We start from the raw sequence: 23418 nt of genomic DNA, 5'->3' as shown, positions 1-23418 counted from the left end.
TCAGATGGATGTCAAAACAGCTTTTCTTAATGGTGACATTAAAGAAATAATTTATATGGTGCAGTCAGAAAACTTTGTGTCAGGAGACCCAAAGAATATGGTTTGCAAATTGACTAAATCCATCTATGGACTCAAACAAGCTTCTCGTCAGTGGTACTTCAAATTTCATCAAGTTCTCACTTCGTATGGTTTTGAAACTAATGTTGTTGATGAATGTGTGTATCACAAGTTCAGTAGGAGTAAACACATATTTTTGGTTTTATATGTTGACGACATATTACTTGCCACAAACGATATAAACTTATTGCATGACACCAAGAGATTTCTATCTAAGAATTTTGAAATGAAAGATCTTGGTGATGCTTCCTTTGTATTAGGAATCGAAATACTCCGAGATCGTTCTCGGGGTATTCTGGGATTATCACAAAGGAGCTATATCGAAAAAGTACTCAATAGATTTGGCACTGCAAGACCACTTAAGTTATATTGTGACAATAAGTCTGCAGTTTTATATTCCAATAACAACAGGAGCTCGACAAAATCAAAACATATTGATATCAAGTTCTTAGTTGTAAAAGAAAGAGTGCAGAGTGGACGGATTTCCATAGAGCACATTGGGACAAACTCCATGATAGCGGATCCACTTACGAAGGGACTACCACCCAAGGTCTTTCATGAGCACACTGCTCAGATGGGTGTTGTTCTATTTGAGAACATTCTGGTTTAGTGGGAGTTTGTATTTATATTACTGCTTTATGTCAGCCTTGAGTTTTATCTATGTAATTAGATTAATTTCTGCAGAAATGAAATATTCAGTTTATTACGCTCTGTTACGTATTGTGAAGAATTGATCTCAATAAAGTTAAGTAGGACCAGTTGGAAATAGGCATGTATGGATCACATCACATGTAATTTCCATGCTACGCATCCATGATTGATCTATGTCATTTAGCTGTATTAGTATACGTGACCATTGGTGGGTCGAGTTACGATTGATGTAACGAAGACCGCTTTGATCCTATATTAATATAGTTAATGGACAAGAATGTTTATATACCCTCAAGTTATGATAACAAATTTCTGAGCTCACTAAAGTTAAGCACATTTTTCAGGATACATATGTGGTCCAGTGGGAGATTGTTAGATAATGTCTCAATGGGACCACATAATTAAATGTGGTGTTATCATTTATAAGAAGCCTACAATTTAAGTGATTCAATTTAATTAATAGGCTTAAGGGTATATGTGTTATGGACCTAATGTGTAGATACTAGTTGTATAATTTCTATTTCTATGAGGGGCAGAAATAAAAATTAAAACATATTGGTTAAAGTTGGTTTTCATTCCTTTTGAACTTCCACAACCTTTCAGTTTTGAAAACCAATAAATAGAAATTAAAACCAATAATGGTTAAAGTTGGTTTTCATTCCTTTTGAATTTCCACAACCTTTCAGTTTTGAAAACCAATTACAACCTTTAAAAGGTTATGGTCCCTATTCCTTCCCAAGTGAAAATAAAAACACTGTTTTTTTTTTCTAAATCCTCTCAAGGAGAAACATAAGGCACCAAAGGGGAAAGGATTAGAAGGTAATAACATAATCAATAACAAAGAGTTCATTGATAATCACGCTTCCGTTTAACCGATCATCAATGGATTCAGGTATGTCATTTTGTTTTGATTTCTTGATAATACGCAGGGTAAATGATCCAAAGTGTAAGGTTTATGTTAATCCACTACTGACCTTGTAATTGAGGGTTATTATATTTAGGTCGTAGAAAATCATTGAAATGGGTACTACGATGTGTCTTGGTCGGGACACATGACTTAGAAAGATTTATGTTTTAAAATCAAAAATTCACGAATCATTTTTGCTTAGTACGGACTGTCACCATTAAACTAAATTAACGTTGATGCACGACCTATCTTATTAGATATGATTCGTTTAATAATTTTAATATACAAGCATGAAAATCATTTGTATAACATACATTCATGATTAGTGAACATATAATTTGATAAAACAATATTTGCATAAAAATCTTAGTTATACAATAGTACCCAAATCAATTAAAAATCTACAAAATTAAATACAAATTACCCCAGTTACTTGATTAGAGTTTCATCCTAACCTTATGATATGAAAATTAGTTCCACGTATTGATATTACAGTCACTATAAAAAAAAATATACAATCTAAACCTTCCCATTCTCCCTTACTTTCTTTCTTTCTTTCTTTCTTTCTTTCTTTTTTTTTTTTTTTTTCTCTCTCTCGCAGAGCCTCGACTCCTCTCTCAGCTACGCTCTCCTTTCGTTGAGTAGCCCTCTCCTTTCTTTTATAGACTCCATCCTCCAAAAACAAACAAAAATTATAGTATTAATATAATAATATATATTAAATGTTAATTGAGAGGATGCATATGGGTGGCGTGGGTATATAGTTAAATACTGTATATTTTTCTAATAAAATAATATTTAAAATATATTATTTATATTAATTTTTTGTACAAACACTCAAAATATATAAAGAGACACAAAAATATGTAAAATTATAAAATAGTAAAAATAAATAGACTAATAAAATGTATTTTAGGAGGTTAAAAATGTAACATTTAACCTCCAATCAGAATGATTGGCCAATAAACTAACATATAGGGCAAATTTGTAAATGACCTATTCTTGTTAGTATTCGCTATAACATTATTATACAGCAACAAATTTTTTATTTGATTTTTTGTCATTTAACATAAAAGTAGTTAATTTATATTAATAAATATATTTTGAATTCATTATTTTATGTCAAGTGAAAAAAAATTATGTAAAAAAAAATTGTTTATTGTTTATAACATTTTTTCAAATTTGTCAAAATATTGAAGGTATTAGCATAAAATTTCCCTTGAATTTAGGAATTTGGTCTCTAAGGAATTAAACTCAACTATATAAATTGGATAAATTAATACTATTTTACTGAAGGATAAATTACATTGACACCCCATGAGATTTATGTTTATTATAGTTCCTCCTCACCTTTTGGAAATTACATCCCTCTCCTTGAGGTTTAAAGTTTCATTACAGATTGCTCTTTGAGGTCTAAAGTTTCATAACAGTTCCCCCTTCACCATAATGATCATCATACATAAAATTAAATTAACAAGGGGTGTCAGTATAATTTCCCAAATGTGAGGGGGGAAACTATAATAAATATAAACCTCAGAGGGTGTCAGTGTAATTTACCCTTTACTGAATTATGATCATCATGCATTATACTGTTTCGGATTAAAATGGATTGATATTACAAATTTAGGTCTTGTTTAGGGTGTCCTAAAAAAGTCAAAAAGTTACCATTCTATTTAAGTTACATCACTTCAAATCCAACCCATATTTCATAAAAAGTTAAAAAGTACACTTATTTAGATCATCCCAAACTACCCCATAATCACCTCCTATACAAGAAAGTTGTAAATTTTTAACTTAAAATTTGTTTCCAATATTATCGATTATTATTGTTATTATTAATTTTCAATATCGAGTGGAATATGAGACAACAGCACGCACCGTGTGGCCAGTTTTAAGTAGGTTGGCGGTCTAAATTCTAATTTCTTCTCCACAAATAAATATTGGTACCACAATAAAAAAGAAAAAAGAAAAAAAAAATTGTTAAACACCTTAAAAAATAGATATATAATTTGCCCATAATAATATGGTACAATTGATGTACACTTTTAATCTATTAAAAAAATGATTCATCTCTCTAATTTTAAGAGAAATTTAGTCAAAATCTCTTTATTGGACCATTATTTGGTGAAAATGGCAGTCCAATTTATTTTTTTTCATAAACCCTCTAAGAGAAAACACATAATTGAGGACAAAGTAAAATATCTTTTTTTTTTTGTTTTCTTGGAAAATATTGTTAGAGTAACATGTTACTGTGAAACAAAATAACATGTTACTGTGAGACAGAATAATATGTTATTGTTAAATAGAGTAATTGTCAAACAGAATAACATATTATTTTGAGATAGAGTAACATGTTACTGTTATTGTTTACATCAATTTCAACGGTAATAATTAAAAAAAAAAGAGAAGAATTTCATAGTCAACATGGATCTTATTTGACAGATCTTGATAAGAGAATTCTAAAAATATAAATTTTATTAAAAACCGACATCTACATCAAAAGTTATATTATTTTAAAGTTTAATATTTTGATATAGTGATATTTGTTGGACTTTTTAAAAAAAAAATTATATTTGTCCTTAATGTATTAAAATTTTATTATAAGGGGGTTTGGGCCAAATCTCCCTAATATTAACCCCCTAACGATGTAGAATTATAAAAGACTAATGATAAGATGTGAGAAATGTGAGACCACTTCACATGGATTTTAGTTAGTCATGTCATTGAGGATGAAATTGAGAGAGCAAAATTAGAAAATGTAATAAAACTATGATTAAGACTGTCCCTTATTTTATGAATATAAATTTAAAATTGTGAATTTCTAACTTTTTTTTCATGAAAAAAAAAAATGTTATGTAACTGTTAAAAGTACTCCTTTATTCCTTTTTTTTTTTAAATAGAAAATTGCAAATAAGTAAAATTTCTACAAAATATTTACAAATTTATTGAAAATTTTATAACTTTAATTATTAAAATTGATAAACTTTTTTTACTAATTTATAATTTTTTTAAAAATACTTTCACTTTTTTTTTTTTTGGTTGTCATTTATGGTTTCAAAATCTGATTGATGCATTGATTTGATTTGATTTAGTTATTCGTTTGGGATATGGATTGATTTTTTAGCTTTTTAGTTTTTTTAGCTATTTTAGTTTGGGGTTAAAAAGTCTCATTTGAGATGGACTTTTTGATTTTTTTAACTTTTGTGAGAGAAAAAAATGAAATGATTATGATTTGAATGTGACATTTTATCTTATTAACTTTTTAACTTATTTTATGACTAAAATAACCCAAAAAAAAACTCATACCAAACATAGCCTTGAGACAATTTGCATGGTGTGATTAATTTTAGAAAAGTTTATACACCAATTTGTATTAAAAAAATATTTATAAATTAATTATAAATTTTAAGAACTTTTTTAGCTCATATTCTTTTTGAGTATTTCATTATATCTTATTTGGTGTAATATGACCAAATCGTCTTTTCAACTTTTTGTGTTTGTTTCTATTTTGAAATTAATACACAATAAAAAATAACAACAATTTCTTATTCCATTAAGAAAATCTCTCATCATTCTAGTGAAAATCTCCTCATTCTAGATAGAAAATCTCTACATTATTTCACGGAGAAAAACTCTTCCTCATTCTAAGGAAAAAATCTCTCTCTTATTCCGCAGAAAAAATCTCTCACATACTTAAAATTCTAAATTACCTACCTTCTAAAAGTCTCTCACTAAATAGTGATGTGAACTTTCACATTACAAATACATGTTGATAAATAACAACTTATCATAAACCATACACACACTTAATGTTACATGAGTGTGTTAACATTAATATTAGATGCAACTACCTATTTCTATTATAGAATCAATGTAAACATTCACATCTCTATGCACATACTATGTTTGTATTAGTATGACTATTAATATACAACCAACCTTTGAAAAAACAAATACATACAAAAATATAATGTGAATTTTTTAATAAATAATAAATATACAACTAATTTTTGAAAAAATAAAATTTTTATCAAAATATAATGTGAATGCTTACAATTTACAATTAACATACAATTAGCCTTAAAAAAAATCTAAACTCATACCAATGTAAACATTCATACTGTAACATGAAAACATAAAACAAAATTGAAAAAAGTGAAAATCGACTATTTCATTTGTTGAATGGTAACAAAAAGGATTGTTCAACCAACATGCTTTTAGTAACAAAAATAACAACATACAACTAACATTCGAAAAAATAAAATTTGCACCAAAATACAATGTGAATGTTCACAGCTTACAATTAGTCTTAAAAAAATTAAAGTCATACAAATGTGAACATTCACTCTGTAACGTGAAAATATGAAACAAAATTGAAAAGTAAATCAACTATTTCGATTATTCAATAGCAATAGAAATGACTGCTCAACCAAAAAGTGTAATAACAATCAATATACAACAAAACATCAAACAATATATAAAAAATCATCAAATAGTTCATATATATTAATGCACCATTTTAGAAAAATTTGTATATAATCAACTCCGACATTATACTGGTGAATAAACTACATAATATTGGTGACTACACAAACCGACGAAGATATTACGGTTTATATATGATAATGACAAAAAAATGATTGTTTATTGCCGGTTTACCATTATCTCTATTGTGAGTTCATCACAACTCTATCATTGGTTTACATGTATAACTAACTTTCTCTTCAAATATTCTTCCATGGTAAGACGTTTTTGTAAAATAATGGTGAAATAAGATCTTTGATCAAGTGAATTCTTCACATTAAGACAAAGAAAATACTAAGAATAATAATCTTCTATATTTATATATAACATTTTCTCTATATATATATATATATATCATAAATGAAATATATCTAATAATAATTTTCTCTCTCCTAGATATATGGTATAATATATATATATATATATATTATAATAAAATTTTATAAGGGTAAAATAGTCCACATAATACTTCTAATATGGAAAAAATGACCTATTGAAATATATGTTCAAATGTATGGGACTAAAGTAAAATATAAGAATACTTTGTAGACTTATTAGGTTATAACTCCTCTAAATAGAATTTATAAATAAATCTCTCTAAATTTACTAGTGTTAGTATGAAGTAATAAATTTATCATCAATAAGTGATTAATAGTTTAGAAATTGACTATTTAATTAATTTTTTGATTTTTTTTATGAAAAAAACGCAAAAATAAAAAAATAGAAAGAAGAGTTGACTATTTTATAATTTTTGAGTTTTGACTATTTTAACATGTTGTCATTACTAGTAGGGATGGCCACGACGCTGGTTTGTGTCAGGTATGCCATTTCCTGCCCTATAGACAAACTCCACCCCCGCTCTCGCCCTCGCCCTCGCCCTCGCCCTCGCCCTCGCCCTCGCCCCCACTACGAGTGAAAATTTTCAACTCTATTCTCTCCCTGTGGATACCCGATACTCACGAATACCTGACCATATTTCAAATAACTAAAAAAATTAAGAATTATTTAAATTCTTAGCATATTAAATAATTTTCTTTATTTCCATATATATATATATATATACAGTAAGACTTTTAAATTATTATTTATTTATATTTAAACAGAACTACAGACTTTTAATATCTTTTTCTTATATCTAATTATGTTATATATATACATATATATTATTTATTATATGGGGTTGGGTTTGGATCCGAGGAGGTGATACTTGCCCTTGCTCCATCTCCATTGCGAGTGACCAAAATATAATCTATTTTGCCCCACATAAGTGATGGAGTGAGTAAAATTTGCCCCATTCGAACTGGTATGGACAAGCCCTACAGATCGGATTAAAATGACCATCTTATGAGTTTTGTTTCAATGATCTGAACCGTTCATTTTATAAGATCTTTAATGTATTTTATTGATAAAAAAAATTAAATTAATCCAATAATTGTAACATTTTTATTTTATCGAGTTTGACTCCCAAAAAATAAACAATAAGTATATTTTTTAAAATAACCCATCTATTTTTTTGAAAATAAATAATTTTTTATATAATTATCATATCGATTTAATTTTTTATAAATAATTTATAAAATAAAATAAACAATTTAAATTATTAAAATGAGGCCATAGCGGTCAATAAGCCTCTCAAATTCTCAAGAATTCGAACATACATGAACTTAGGAGTTGTTTAGGAACGTATTTTTTAATAATTTTTTGACTAAAATTTGAGAAAAAAAAATTAGTTTGTCTTTTTGTTTATTTAGGAAAAGTTATACAAAAAGTAAAGTAAACGGAATTTTTTTTTGACTTTTTAATATATTTTTTTTTCCTGAACTTTTGTAGCGATTTTTTGAATTTTAGAATGGTTGCTTGGAGGCATAAATTGAGTTTTTCTGCTCATTATAAAAAAATGTGCAAAAAATAAAAATGTAATATGATAGAATTAAGTTACATATAAATCAATAAATAACTTATCAAAAATGCTAGAGGCCTCAAAAATTTTACCAAAAATTTTACCAAATGTCTCACATGGGTGTGGGACTCACATGGGACCCACATTGTGTGGAACCCACACCCATGTGAGACATTTGGTAAAACTTTTAGTAGAATATTTGGGATCTCTAGCATTACTCATAACTTATTTATAATAGAGATGTGATTGAGACCCTCTTTCCCCACCACCCCCACACATGTGGGGGTTGGTGATTAGAGAAGAAGAAAAAAAAGAAGAAGTTAGCCAATCACAAGCCAAAGGGGGTCATGGGAGTCACTTCCTGTGGGAGTCCGGATCATTTTTCTTTATAATATTGCTAAAAGAGTTCTATAGTATGGACTTGCCAAATGAAGCCTTACAATGGTAGGACCGAATTGATTCCTACATTAGCATATTTTTTATTTTTTTATAGATCACATCATTTTTTATTTTTTACATAGTTTTTATATAAAGTCAAAAAATACTTACGCTGTGTTTGGTTGGAAGATTTGAAGAGAGATTTGAAAAGGGAAAGAGAAAAGTTAGGTGAAATATGAATATAATATACTTACATTTCACCTAATTTCACATACCCTTTTCCTTTCTCTTTCCAAATCCCTCTCCAAATCTCCCAAACCAAACACAATATTAGGGTTTGTTTGGGATATTCTAAATATAAGTGAATTTTTTGATTTTTTATTAAAAAAAATATGTAGAGAGTAATGTTGATAGATATTAATTGATATTATCCAAATAAATATATATAAATAAAAAAATATACTTTTTAATTTACCTCCAACACTACTTATTTAAATCACCTCAAATAACTTCTTACGTTATCTAAAAAAAAATATCAATCTATGTAATATTTTGAGTACTTTACAACAAAATTAGTAAAAGGAAATAAAATAATCTCATATTTAGGACAATTTTGGCAAGTTAAAAAAAAGTTAAAAATTTATCACTATTTACCAAAATTCAAAAATTACGGTTGCACAACTCTCAATCCTAATTTTTTCCTACACACTAATTTATACAAATTTTTAATACACATTATTTAATAAAAAGTAAAAAAATTAACTCAAACATCTATATTTTTTTCTCAATTTTTTAGTCTAAAAAAATAAAAAATACACGTATTTAAGACACCCCAAATAACCCCTTAAAGTACTTTGCAACAAAATTGGTAAAAGGAAATAAAATAATCTCATATGTAAAAAGTAAATAAATAAAAAAGCAGCGCAAGAGAGAGTCCAGTCCAAGCCAAGCCACAAAGAGCCCGTCGGTGGTCCACTGATAATAACTCAACACTCTTCTTCCCCATCTCTCTCTCTCTCTCCACATCTTCCCTGCATATTCTTCCCTTCACTGCTACGAGACCCATTTATGCATTGAAGATCTTCGATATTGGATCTTCGATCTCTGATCTCTTCCATTCTTTACAGTCTCTTCAAGGTCAGCTTAATCTCTCTCTCCCTCTCTCTGTCTACATTTATTGCAGACTGTTTTGATGCGGTCTATCAACTTCCTTCTTTGTCTTGGATCGTCTCAAGAGTTAATTTACAAATTCATACATTTCTTTCGTTTTCTCTTCAGATCCTGTTCTCCTTGAGTATCTAAAATGTTATGCTTTCTCATTGATTCTGATGTTAGTCACTACTGCTTGTGCCTTTGCTAGTTCAATTTCGCATTTGTGGCGTTTTTAGTTTTTTTGAATTTCAGTAGAGCTAGAGTTTTGATATCAATACATGTTGATCTACTGTTTTGCTAAGCTAATTCTGGGGAATTCTTTTGAATCTCTTTGGAATTGATTTTGGGTTTTTGTTTTTATTGCATAAATTCAATCAAGGCACTACATTGTGCTTCTAGTTGGGTTTTAATGGTGTTAAGTTATCATAATTAGTATAGATGAATCCAGTGATAAGTTGTTTCGAAGTGGTTTATATTATAGTTCAGTTGCTTTTGACATTCTTGGTATGTTTGTAACTTAGATTTGATCTGAAGCTATTCATGTGTGTTTGTATTGATTCACATTCTTTTAAGGAATGTATTGAGGTTTGTTTGGTTTGAAGTGATTTGAAGTAAATTGTTTTTGAATTATGATGGACTAATTGGTAAGCACAAATTTGTTGGGCTTTTTATTTTTTTATGGGTCCCAAAAATTAACATTTTTTAAATTTGATGGTATTTTGCAGGAGGCTTGAATCTTTTGACTGTGTTTGGAGGCAGATCTGAAGATCTCAAATCATCAGCAAAGCTGGCGGCGACACTAGCTTGGAGGTTTGCTCCCAACAATGGCAGCAACCTTGCCACTAATGATCTGGTACTTATTTGCTTATTTCTACGTACAATAAACGATTGGCTTGCCTTTTTGAGACTTGAATTTTGGAGCAATTTGGGCAATAGTGGATATATTTTGCATTCTTACACAACATGCTGTATCACTTTCATGTTATTACTCTTGTGGCTTCCTGTTTTCTTGATTAGAATCTTTAGGGTGGTCAGCATCCTTTTTGTGATCAATAATTATGTTGATAACATTTTCTTTGCTTCTGTATCTAGTGGTGACCACAACTATCTCATTCTTTTTATTGCAGGAGAGAAATGGGGACGCTAAAAATCATGATTCAGAGCCGCCAACTCCGCATTCACTTATAAAAATGGGTTCAAGGTTAGTTCAATTATTATCTGCACCTGCAATTAAGAGCCAAATAGTGTTCCAATTTGCAATTTCTGGGGACCCTATTCTTGTGAGTTTCTATGTTATAATCACATTTTAATATTCTTTGGCAAGCATGTCTTTAGTTGAAAACTGCCTGCTCACTGCAGACATTGGCAAACACTGATTGAGGCTTCTATTGGCTCATCAATACAGCATTCTAATAAAAAATTTATCATGCTCTGAACAATTTATCCTGCATTCAATTTTATCTTTATGAAGCAGTTACTGCTATTGGGCATCCAGCTTCATTGTATCACAAACGATTTATGCCCCTCAAAGCAGAAAAAATGAGAGAAAGATCTATGGGGATAACTCTGACTGTGGACATACCTGTCAATGTCAAGTTCACAGTTTTTGCTAGAGTGAAATATCTTATTCAGAAGACACCTCATTTATATATTTTACATATTTAAAATTCCCTTTTGAATGCTTATATAAATTGCTTACTGAAAAAAGGAAACATATTAATGTATTGACTAAAATTCAACTAATGTCGTTAAAAAAACTTATCCAGTAACTTGTGTTTATTTAAAATTAACATTTATTTTGTTTCTGCTCTATTGGGGCTTCCCCCTGGTAGGCTGTCATGTAACTTAGGGCTGTCAACCCATGTTCTCTTTGAACTCCTCCTGCTCCCTGTTGTGCCTTCAACTTGAACTGTCAACCTTCACTTTTCTTTGTCTATGGAGTCATTAGCCCTTTTTTTCTTGCTCCTGGAAATACTAATGTCATTAAAGAAATCATTCAGCATCTGCATTGTGTAGGCTTTATGTGGGGCCTTTAACAGTACATTGTTGCCCCAGATCAGTTTTAATAGTGTTGCAATACTTAAAAAATTGATGATTTTTTACTGCTCAAGTACTTTACATTCCCAAATTACCCGCAGAGAGCGTAGTAACATGGAAGACCCAGATGGAACACTGGCTAGTGTTGCCCAATGCATTGAGCAGTTGCGGCAGAATTCTTCATCTGTACAGGAAAAAGAGTATTCCTTGAAGCAGTTGCTTGAGCTTATTGATACACGTGAAAGTGCTTTCAGTGCTGTTGGATCTCATTCTCAGGCAGTTCCTGTGCTCGTGTCTCTTCTTCGATCAGGATCACTTGGGGTGAAGATGCAGGCTGCTACTGTTTTAGGCTCCTTATGTAAGGAGAATGAACTAAGGGTTAAAGTATTGCTTGGGGGTTGCATTCCGCCACTGCTTGGTCTCCTTAGGTCCAGCTCAGCAGATGGTCAAATTGCGGCTGCTAAGACTATTCATGCTGTTTCCCAAGGTGGTGCGAGAGATCATGTTGGATCAAAAATATTTTCAACTGAAGGAGTTGTGCCGGTACTATGGGAGCAACTACAGAAGGGGCTAAAGGCTGGAAATGTTGTTGATAACTTGCTGACAGGAGCTTTAAGAAACCTTTCCAGCAGCACCGAGGGATTCTGGTCTGCAACAATACAATCTGGAGGAGTCGATATACTTGTGAAGTTGCTTACAAGTGGACAGTCAAGCACTCAAGCTAATGTCTGCTTTCTTCTTGCTTGTGTGATGATGGAGGATGCATCTGTTTGTTCTAAGGTATTGGCTGTGGAGGCTACAAAACAACTCCTTAAGCTATTAGGACCTGGTAATGAAGCTCCTGTCAGAGCAGAAGCTGCAGGTGCACTTAAATCTCTTTCTTTCCAGTGCAAAGAAGCAAAGGGGGAGATAGCTAAGTCTAATGGTATACCTTCTTTGATAAATGCAACAATAGCTCCTTCAAAAGAATTCATGCAAGGTGAGTATGCCCAAGCTTTGCAGGAGAATGCAATGTGTGCTCTTGCAAACATTTCTGGTGGTTTGTCGTATGTCATCTCAAGTCTTGGACAAAGCCTTGAATCATGCACTTCTCCTGCACAGATTGCGGACACATTGGGGGCTTTAGCTTCAGCTCTTATGATATATGATAGCAAAGCAGAAACTACTAGAGCATCAGATCCTATGGATATCGAGCAGACATTGGTTAAGCAAATTAAACCACGCTTACCATTTCTTGTGCAGGAACGGACCATAGAAGCCCTAGCCAGTTTGTATGGGAATGCCATACTCTCAAACAAACTTGCCAATTCTGATGCAAAACGTCTTCTGGTTGGTTTGATCACAATGGCAACCAATGAAGTTCAGGACGAGCTAATCAGATCCCTGCTCATGCTTTGCAACAATGAAGGCAGTCTATGGCGTGCCCTTCAAGGTCGCGAGGGGATTCAGCTATTGATCTCTCTTCTTGGGCTTTCATCGGAACAACAACAAGAATGTGCTGTTGCATTACTTTGCGTTCTATCTAATGAGAATGATGAAAGTAAATGGGCTATCACGGCTGCTGGTGGCATTCCTCCACTTGTTCAAATTCTAGAGACTGGGTCTGTGAAAGCTAAGGAAGATTCAGCAACAATCCTTGGCAATCTCTGTAATCACAGTGACGATATACGTGCATGCGTTGAGAGTGCTGATGCTGTTCCTGCTTTACTATGGCTACTAAAGAATGGTAGCTCAAATGGGAAAGAAATTGCTGCGAAGACATTGAACCATTTGATCCACAAATCAGATACAGCAACTATCAGCCAACTCACTGCATTATTAACCAGTGACCTACCCGAATCTAAAGTTTATGTTTTGGATGCATTAAAAAGTATGCTTTCTGTAGCCCCTCTCAATGACATGTTGCGTGAAGGAAGTGCTGCTAATGATGCGGTAGAGACAGTGATAAAAATTTTAAGCTCTACTAGAGAAGAGACCCAGGCAAAGTCTGCGGCGGCTCTGGCAGTAATTTTTGGTCTCAGAAAGGACTTGCGTGAAAGTAGCATCGCCATAAAGACTCTTTTGGCAGCGATGAAGCTTCTAAATGTTGACTCTGAAAACATCTTAGTAGAGTCCTCGCGTTGCCTTGCTGCAATCTTTCTTTCAATCAAGGAGAACAAGGATGTGGCTGCTGTTGCTAGAGATGCATTGCCTTTGTTGGTGGTGCTAGCCAACTCTTCAATTCTACAAGTTGCAGAGCAGGCAACATGTGCTTTGTCAAATCTTCTTCTGGATAGTGAAGTTTCAGAAAAAGCCATTTCTGAAGATATTATTTTACCTGCTACTAGGGTTTTGTGCGAAGGCACAGTTGCTGGGAAGACCCATGCTGCAGCAGCGATTGCTCGGTTACTTCATTCTCGCTGCATTGATTCGTCCTTGACTGATTGTGTGAATCGGGCTGGAACTGTTCTTGCTGTAGTTGCTTTCCTGGAATCTGCTGATAATGGATCTGCTGCCATGTCAGAGGCACTAGATGCACTTGCCTTTCTGTCAAGGTCAGGAGCTAGTGGGAATATCAAACCGGCATGGGCAGTTCTAGCTGAATTTCCAAACAGCATAACTCCAATAGTCTCATGTGTTGCCGATGCATCACCCCTGCTGCAGGACAAAGCTATAGAAATATTATCGCGGCTTTGCAAGGCTCAGCCGGTTGTCCTAGGAAACGCAATTGTGTGTGCCTCCAGATGTATTTCATCAATCTCTAGAAGGGTTATCAATGCCTCAAACAGAAGGGTCAAAATTGGGGGAACTGCACTTCTTATTTGTGCTGCAAAAGTAAATCACCAGAGAGTTGTGGAGGATTTGAATCAATCAAATTCATGCAGCTTTCTTATTCGATCTCTTGTTGGAATGCTTTATTCCACGGAGTCTCCTCATTATGGAGATGATGTGGATATGGAGGGGGTAAGCATTTGTAGGAATACTGAAGAGGGGAGGAATGGTGAAACTGAGAGAAGCACTGCTGTTATTTCTGGTGTCAACATGGTCATATGGTTACTCTCCGTCCTTGCTACTCATGATGACAAAAGTAAAATAGAGATTATGGAGGCTGGTGCGGTTGAAGTCCTCACTGAGAGAATCTCTGAATGTTTATTGACGTACACTCAGGTATTGAGCTTGTTCATGTCAATCTTTTTTGGTAAGATTTTATTAACAACAAAACATACAAACAATCATGAGTCATACCCCATGTTTAACATACTACAGCAGCTGAGCTGTAGAACTATATACTTACTTATAGTGTTCCTATCAAGGTTCTGAAAAGCGGTTGCGGTCGCCGTAACGGTGGCGGTGACGCGGTTGCGGTTGCGGGGTGTAAAGGCCGTAGTGTAACGGTTGCGGTAACCGGAACCGTGAATTTTTTTATTTTTCGCACAATTTGAAAAAAACTTACCGATACGCATATTTTTTTTCCATGATCATATTTATTGGGTTAAAAATAAATATTGATCAATTTTTGTAAATTTTTAAGTATGATGCAATATATTTCATATTTTTAAATCACTATAAACTGAGTTTTTTATATTTTATTTTAATAATTAATGACTTTATATTATACAAAAAATCAATCACTAACTATTATACATAAGATAAATAATGACAAAAGTAAGAATAAATAAGAGGCTAAATATATATATATATATATATATACATATTTTAACCAAGCCAAATAGATAATGACCACCCTTATTATTATTATTATTATTTTCAAACAATATATAGATAGACACACACAAACAAAATGGTTTAGTGATAGCAGCTGAATAGAATAGCATAGGTCTTACAGTTTCAACAAATCAATAACATGTTCTTCATCTTCCCTCTTCTCTCTCTCTATCTCTTGCTCCTCCATTTTCTCTCTTTATCTTCTCTCTTCTCTCTTCTCTCTATCCCTCTTCCCTCATTTTCAGCTTTTTTTTGTGTGTTTTTTCTGAAGAAACAGTTTGGAACCGTTACGTAACGGTGTGTAACAGGCCGTTATGGCTGTTACAGCACCGTTACGACCGCTACGGCAGCCGCTACGGCCGACACACCTGTGAATCTCAATCACACTGCAAAAGCGGCCGTAACGGGTGGTGGTAACCGCCAAAACCGTTACGTAACGGCGTTACGTAATGGTTGCGGCCGCTTTTTAAAACCTTATTTTTCGCACAATTTGAAAAAAACTTACCGATACGCATATTTTTTTTCCATGATCATATTTATTGGGTTAAAAATGAATATTGATCAATTTTTGTAAATTTTTAAGTATGATGCAATATATTTCATATTTTTAAATCACTATAAACTGAGTTTTTTGCATTTTATTTTAATAATTAATGACTTTATATTATACAAAAAATCAATCACTAACTATTATACATAAGATAAATAATGACAAAAGTAAGAGAATAAATAAGATGCTAAATATATATATATATATATATATATACATATTTTAACCAAGCCAAATAGATAATGACCACACTTATTATTATTATTATTATTTTCAAACAATATATAGATAGACACACACAAACAAAATGGTTTAGTGATAGCAGCTGAATAGAATAGCATAGGTCTTACAGTTTCAACAAATCAATAACATGTTCTTCATATTCCCTCTTCTCTCTCTCTATCTCTTGCTCCTCCATTTTCTCTCTTTATCTTCTCTCTTCTCTCTTCTCTCTATCCCTCTTCCCTCATTTTCAGCTTTTTTTTTTGTGTTTTTTCTGAAGAAACAGTTTGGAACCGTTACGTAACGGTGTGTAACAGGCCGTTACGGCTGTTACAGCGCCGTTACGGGTGTTGCAGCACCGTTACGACCGCTACGACAGCCGCTACGGCCGACACACCTGTGAATCTCAATCACACTGCAAAAGCGGCCGTAACGGGCGGCGGTAACCGCCAAAACCGTTACGTAACGGCGTTACGTAACGGTTGCGGCCGCTTTTTAAAACCTTGGTTCCTATTTAGAGAGAAAGCATAGATCAAATTCCTATTCTTTACATTGTCATTGATCTTTCCCCAAGTTGCTACCCTGAATCTAACGCCTTCAAGAATATCCTTCCTGACTTCATGAAGATGTTTAGCCTTACGCAAAAATAGTCTTCAAGTTTCTTTCTATTCAAATGATATAAACTGTAGCTATAGTGCTAGATTATACAACCTAAGCCTGAAACATTTGCTTGCTTTATTCTGTCTCGCCTACATGAATTCCTGCTCCAAATCTAATGGAATCCTATTGCACTGAAGCAAATCTAACATGTACTTCCAGATACCAGTAGAAAACATGCATTCAAAAAACAGATGTGAATGGCTCTCATCACCCTGCCCACAAAGCTGACAGATCAGCACTTGAGTTAGCCGCCAATTGTATACTCTCTATAGAGTTGCAAGTCTTCCCTAAGTACTCAACCACAAAATAAAAGACCATTTGGGTACATTGCCCCTGAACCATACCATTTGAGCCCAAGGAGTAGGTTGTTCATGTCAATCTTATTCATGTTCCATATATATGATGGTTGAAAAATTGTTTATCGAAGTACACTCAGGTATTGCACTGGTTAATGTCAATCTTATTCATGATCCATATGATGATTGAAAAATCTAGGTCTTGTTAGCATTTTAACTTAGTTTCCTTGTCTTATGTTGAATCATCTAAGCCATAGTGCAATTTGCTCAGGCACTTATGCTAATATTATCATTGAAACCTTTGTTTGTGCAACGTGGTAATTCATGCAGATTGATTTTAAAGAGGATAGTAGTGTATGGATTTGTGCATTACTACTAGCCATTCTGTTTCAAGATAGAGATATCATACGTGCAAATGCAACCATGAAATCTATACCAATACTTGCTAATTTGTTGAGGTCAGAGGAGTCGGCAAACAGGTACTTTGCTGCACAAGCTATGGCCAGTCTAGTATGTAATGGTAGCAGGGGAACTCTTCTGTCTGTTGCAAATTCTGGGGCAGCAGGTGGCCTCATTTCCTTGCTTGGGTGTGCTGATGTTGATATATATGATCTTCTGGAGTTGTCAGAAGAACTTTCGTTGGTGCAATATCCAGAACAAGTAGCTCTTGAGAGGTTGTTTAGGGTTGATGACATTAGGGTTGGTGCCACTTCTCGGAAAGCAATTCCTGCCCTTGTCGACCTACTTAAACCAATTCCAGATCGTCCAGGGGCACCTTTTCTAGCACTTGGGCTTCTGACTCAGCTTGCAAAAGACTGTTCCCCAAATAAGATTGTTATGGTAGAATCAGGGGCTCTGGAAGCACTGACTAAGTATCTTTCACTTGGCCCACGAGATGCAACTGAGGAAGCTGCTACTGATCTATTGGGGATCCTATTTAGCAGTGCTGAAATACGGAGACATGAATCTGCATTTGGTTCTGTTAGTCAACTTGTAGCAGTCTTGCGTTTAGGTGGAAGGGGTGCAAGGTATAGTGCTGCTAAAGCATTGGAAAACCTATTTTCTGCTGACCATATTAGGAATGCAGAATCTTCCAGGCAAGCTGTTCAACCGTTGGTGGAAATTCTAAATACTGGTTTGGAGAAAGAGCAGCATGCTGCTATTGCTGCATTGGTTAGGTTATTGAGTGAAAACCCATCAAGAGCCCTTGCTGTTGCAGATGTTGAAATGAATGCAGTTGATGTTCTTTGCCGGATTCTTTCATCAAATTGTTCAATGGAATTGAAGGGGGATGCTGGTGAGTTGTGTGCTGTTCTTTTTGGAAATACAAGAATCAGGTCTACGTTGGCTGCAGCTCGCTGTGTTGAACCTTTGGTCTCCCTGCTTGTAACTGAGTTCAGTCCTGCTCAGCATTCAGTTGTCCGTGCATTGGATAAACTTTTGGATGACGAGCAACTGGCAGAACTAGTTGCTGCACATGGTGCAGTTATTCCTCTTGTTGGCCTTCTCTATGGTAGGAATTACATGCTTCATGAGGCTATTTCCCGAGCGCTTGTGAAGTTGGGAAAAGACAGGCCTTCTTGCAAGATGGAAATGGTGAAAGCTGGAGTAATTGAGAGTGTGCTAGATATTCTCCATGAAGCACCAGATTTTCTTTCTGCTGCTTTTGCAGAATTGCTCAGAATATTGACAAATAATGCGACCATTGCTAAGGGTCCATCTGCTGCAAAAGTGGTCGAGCCCCTTTTCCTGTTGCTAACAAGACCAGAGTTTGGACCTGATGGACAACATAGTGTTCTACAGGTTCTGGTCAATATTTTGGAGCATCCTCAGTGTCGTGCTGACCATAACTTGACACCTCACCAATCTATTGAACCACTTATTCCTCTACTAGATTCTGCAGCTCCTGCAGTGCAACAGTTGGCAGCTGAGCTTCTATCTCATCTACTTTTGGAAGAACATCTTCAGAAGGATTCAGTGACGCAGCAAGTGATTGGTCCTCTAATACGTGCTCTTGGTTCTGAAATACACATTTTACAGCAAAGAGCTGTAAAAGCTCTTGTTGGTATTGCACTGACTTGGCCAAATGAAATTGCAAAAGAGGGCGGAGTCACTGAGCTGTCCAGAGTGATATTACAAGCTGATCCTTCACTTCCTCATGCCTTGTGGGAGTCTGCTGGTTCTGTTTTAGCCAATATTCTGCAATTTAGTTCTGAATTTTATTTGGAAGTACCTGTTGCTGTGTTGGTGAGGTTGCTTCGTTCTGGCTCAGAAAGCACAGTGACTGGTGCACTGAATGCTCTTCTGGTTTTGGAAATTGATGATCCTGCAAGTGCTGTAGCAATGGCAGAAAGTGGTGCGATTGAGGCTCTCCTGGAACTTCTCAGATGTCATCAGTGTGAGGAAACTGCTGCAAGACTGCTGGAGGTGTTGCTTAACAATGTAAAGGTCAGGGATTCAAAAGCTACCAAGTCAGCAATCTTGCCATTATCCCAGTACCTTTTGGATCCACAAACTCAAGGTCAGCAGGCAAGACTACTGGCAACCCTTGCTCTTGGTGACCTATTCCAGAATGAGGCTCTTGCTCGAACTGCGGATGCTGTTTCAGCTTGCCGGGCTCTAGTGAATCTTCTTGAGGACCAACCTACGGAAGAAATGAAAGTGGTAGCTATTTGTGCTTTGCAAAACCTTGTAATGTATAGTCGATCAAATAAAAGAGCAGTTGCAGAAGCTGGTGGTGTTCAGGTTGTACTTGATCTGGTTAGTTCGGGTGATCCAGATACATCAATTCAGGCAACCATGTTTATTAAACTTCTCTTCTCTAACAATACTATTCAGGAGTATGCTTCCAGTGAAACAGTCAGAGCTATTACAGGTAAATCCTCTTCATCTCTTTGTGTGAAATTCATTCACCTAGTCCTGATTGGCATCTGTCTGTTATTATTGGCTATGTTACATAGGGGTAATTCTGTTTACACAACAACAAAAATTTCAGTACACAACCATTTATGTGGTTCAGATATAAACTTTCAAACAAAAGTCAAATATTCAGATATATACTTATGAACAAAAATCAATTGTTAGGACATAAACAATTAAACGGAATATATATTTGAACAATTTATTTTTGTTCATCAGTTTATGTCCGAATTTTTGCCTTTTGTTCGAAAGTTTATATCCAAACAACCTAAATAGTGTGTACTGAGATTTCTTGTGGGTGTGAATAGAATTTCCAGTTACATAGACTGTTCTAAAATAGTGAAATACCCATGTTGGACACTGGATACTTGAATAAGGGTATAGGATATGTGTCCGATATGCCTAGATGGACTTGTTCCGAACATGTGTAAATAATCAAGTTCTATACAAGTATAACTATGCATAAGACTTGTATTTTATGCATAAAATGGTATATTTTACTTAATAAACATCATTTTTTCCCTTGAGAATATAATATTTTATAAGAAATGTTAAATCTAACCATGTCATGATGTCCTTAGGCATACAAATTAGATGAGTACAACACTTAAACACATCCCCACACCTGACACCCGAACTTGTGTCCGTGTAACATAGGTTATTGGCATGAATGCACATAGCAGTGGAAATAACATCATTTCTTTATGATGAAACTTATCTTAGTTTCCATTTTCAGGGGGGAAAAGTACGGGAGAAAAAGGGGAAAAAAAAAACTTATTCCATCACTAAAGTGCACTGCATGTAATAGAGTCAGTCAGACCTTTTGCAGGCGAAACAAAAGTAAAATACATAAGATGGACTGTTACAACATTAACGCACCGCTTTATTATATAACATCACTGATGTTGCTTGTTGTTAGGATGGCATTCCAGGCATTAAGAGAAAATTTCAGTTGTTTAATCAGATTTATGGCTCTTTGCGCAGGTGCAATAGAAAAGGATTTATGGGGTACTGGATCAGTGAATGATGAGTATCTGAAAGCTCTAAATGCACTTTTTAGCAACTTCCCACGTCTGAGAGCCTCTGAGCCTGCAACACTCAGTATTCCTCATATGGTGACATCACTCAAGAATGGCTCAGAGGCAACTCAAGAAGCTGCCTTGGACGCACTATTTCTTCTCAGGCAAGCTTGGTCGGCATGCCCAGCTGAAGTCTCTAGAGCACAGTCAGTTGCTGCTGCAGATGCAATTCCTTTGCTGCAGTATTTAATTCAGTCAGGCCCACCTCGGTTTCAGGAGAAGGCGGAATTTCTTTTGCAGTGTTTACCTGGGACATTGATGGTTGTAATTAAACGTGGCAACAATATGAAGCAGTCAGTTGGCAACCCAAGTGTCTATTGCAAGCTTACACTTGGTAACACTCCGCCTAGGCAAACGAAGGTATGATTCGTATGTTATGCTTCTCCTATATCTTGTTTTCCTTGTTTCACCATGCTCATTGTTGTCAAATCGTGAACCGGATTGTGAATCGTTTTGTTAAACTAGTGAATCGGGAATTGTAAGATTCAATTTATTGAGCATAATCTATAATTTTATGTATGTATATACATATAGACAAACAGAGTGTTTAAATGAAATAAATATCAATATATGTATATGTATATACATATAAAATCACATCTATCAATATAATTAGTTGATCTCTCTTTTATTTTATTTTATATTATTTTTTTGGCAAAAACGACGTCATTTCATGCATTATGCAAACACAATTGAATCCTTTGAACAGTGAATCATAACAAATTGCAATGAATCTTGGTGAATTTTAATTGAATTATAAGATTAACTCAATTTAAGATTCAACTACAGGATTTGAATCGTTTTACTTGAAACTCATTGAATCATGAATTGTAAGATTCTAACAACCATGACCATGCACCCAAATATTTTGCTCTTTTTCACTGCCTTTCTTTTCTGTCACAGCCTTACACTAGGTCTAACAATTGCTTTCTATTCATTTGCTAACAGGTGGTATCAACCGGTCCTAATCCCGAGTGGGATGAGAGCTTTGTGTGGTCCTTTGAAAGTCCACCGAAAGGCCAGAAGCTTCATATCTCATGCAAGAACAAGAGCAAAGTGGGGAAGGTAAAATCAACCCGAAATGAATCAAACATTTCTAGAGGCAGTCCAATAATTTCCTCTTACATTTGCTTCTTTAATTTGTCACTTATCAAATTTTTTTTAAAAATCTATTGTCAGAGCTCGTTTGGAAAAGTGACAATCCAGATTGACCGTGTCGTGATGCTAGGGGCAGTTGCCGGTGAGTACACTCTATTACCTGAAAGCAAAAGTGGGCCTTCGCGGAATCTGGAAATAGAATTCATGTGGTCGAACAAGTAAAACATCTAATACCGAGTTTCTTTTAACCCATCCACACCAAAGTTTTAGGAACATGATAATTTGTATTTTTTTCCCCTTCATATTTTGAGTCTTATTTATATGTTATTAGTGTGTATATAGTTTGCAGGAGATTTTATATTTTGTAATGTCCATTTACAGTCTTGAAAAGTCAGTTCTTGTGTTTTTGTTTTGTGACCTGAAAAGTTTACACCTTTGTTGTATTTTTGTATTATTATTGTTGTGCTAGTCAATTTCAGAGGAAAATAAGGATTTGTCTGATTGATTAAAAACATTAGACATATTTGAGTGTAATATTTATTTATACGATCGATTGACTGATTGATTGAAAAATCATTGAGCAATGCAATAAAATTTGCCAACAACAGGGCACATGAAAAGTCTTTTTTTTTTCTTTTTTTTTATTGTATACTGCGCTACAGGTTTTGTAAGTTTGTAAGTCCTTTTTTAGGCAGAAATGCGCGAGACCCCCAGTAAAAGCCACCCCAGTGCCACGTGGCACTGCGGGATTGGAAGGAAAGAAAAAAAAAAAAAAAAAAAGAAAAAACTGGCCAATGGGGGAAGACCACGTCACTGGGGGTTGACCCCCAGTGGGGGTGCGTAGCAAGGTTGCTTTTTTAGGACTTGGTTCCTCTAACCCTGTGTTTGATTCGTGTTTGGATAGTAGTTTGAAAAAAAAAAAAAACAAATGAAGGAAAATTTTAACTTTTATTTTTTCTTTCCTTTCAAATCCCTATTTAAATTTATGATCCGATCACTGTCTAAAAGAATTAGTGAAAAAAATGTTAGCTAATAATTACTTCTAGGATAAAAAATTCACTACAAAAATTATTAAAAAAATAAATCAAATACATTTGTTATTCACGTTTTCGTGGATACAACTAGAAAAGTTATTTTCAAAAGCACTAATTTTTTTCACTTTATGAAAAGGTTGAGATATTAAAAAAGCACTTAAAATATAAAATCCCAAACGACCCTTCGCT

The 23418-nt window shown here is 34.1% G+C and overlaps 1 protein-coding gene across 1 annotated transcript; it reads left to right on the top strand.

Moving 5' to 3' along the window:
* Positions 1 to 9419: 9419 nt before the first annotated feature.
* LOC114294209 (protein CELLULOSE SYNTHASE INTERACTIVE 1) lies at positions 9420 to 22768 on the top strand. The gene is made up of 8 exons (XM_028238334.2): positions 9420 to 9614; positions 10355 to 10482; positions 10757 to 10830; positions 11768 to 14813; positions 17430 to 19974; positions 21003 to 21457; positions 22046 to 22162; positions 22277 to 22768. Exons 3-8 carry the CDS (start codon positions 10820 to 10822, stop codon positions 22415 to 22417), a joined length of 6315 nt encoding a protein of 2104 aa, XP_028094135.2. The 5' UTR covers positions 9420 to 9614; positions 10355 to 10482; positions 10757 to 10819; the 3' UTR covers positions 22418 to 22768.
* Positions 22769 to 23418: the final 650 nt, after the last annotated feature.

Source organism: Camellia sinensis, chromosome 1 (assembly GCF_055761805.1).
Source record: "Camellia sinensis isolate YWXY chromosome 1, ASM5576180v1, whole genome shotgun sequence".
Taxonomy (NCBI): Eukaryota; Viridiplantae; Streptophyta; class Magnoliopsida; order Ericales; family Theaceae; genus Camellia; species Camellia sinensis.
Note: the sequence above shows the minus strand (reverse complement) of the source record. Positions and strands in the feature narration are given on the sequence as shown.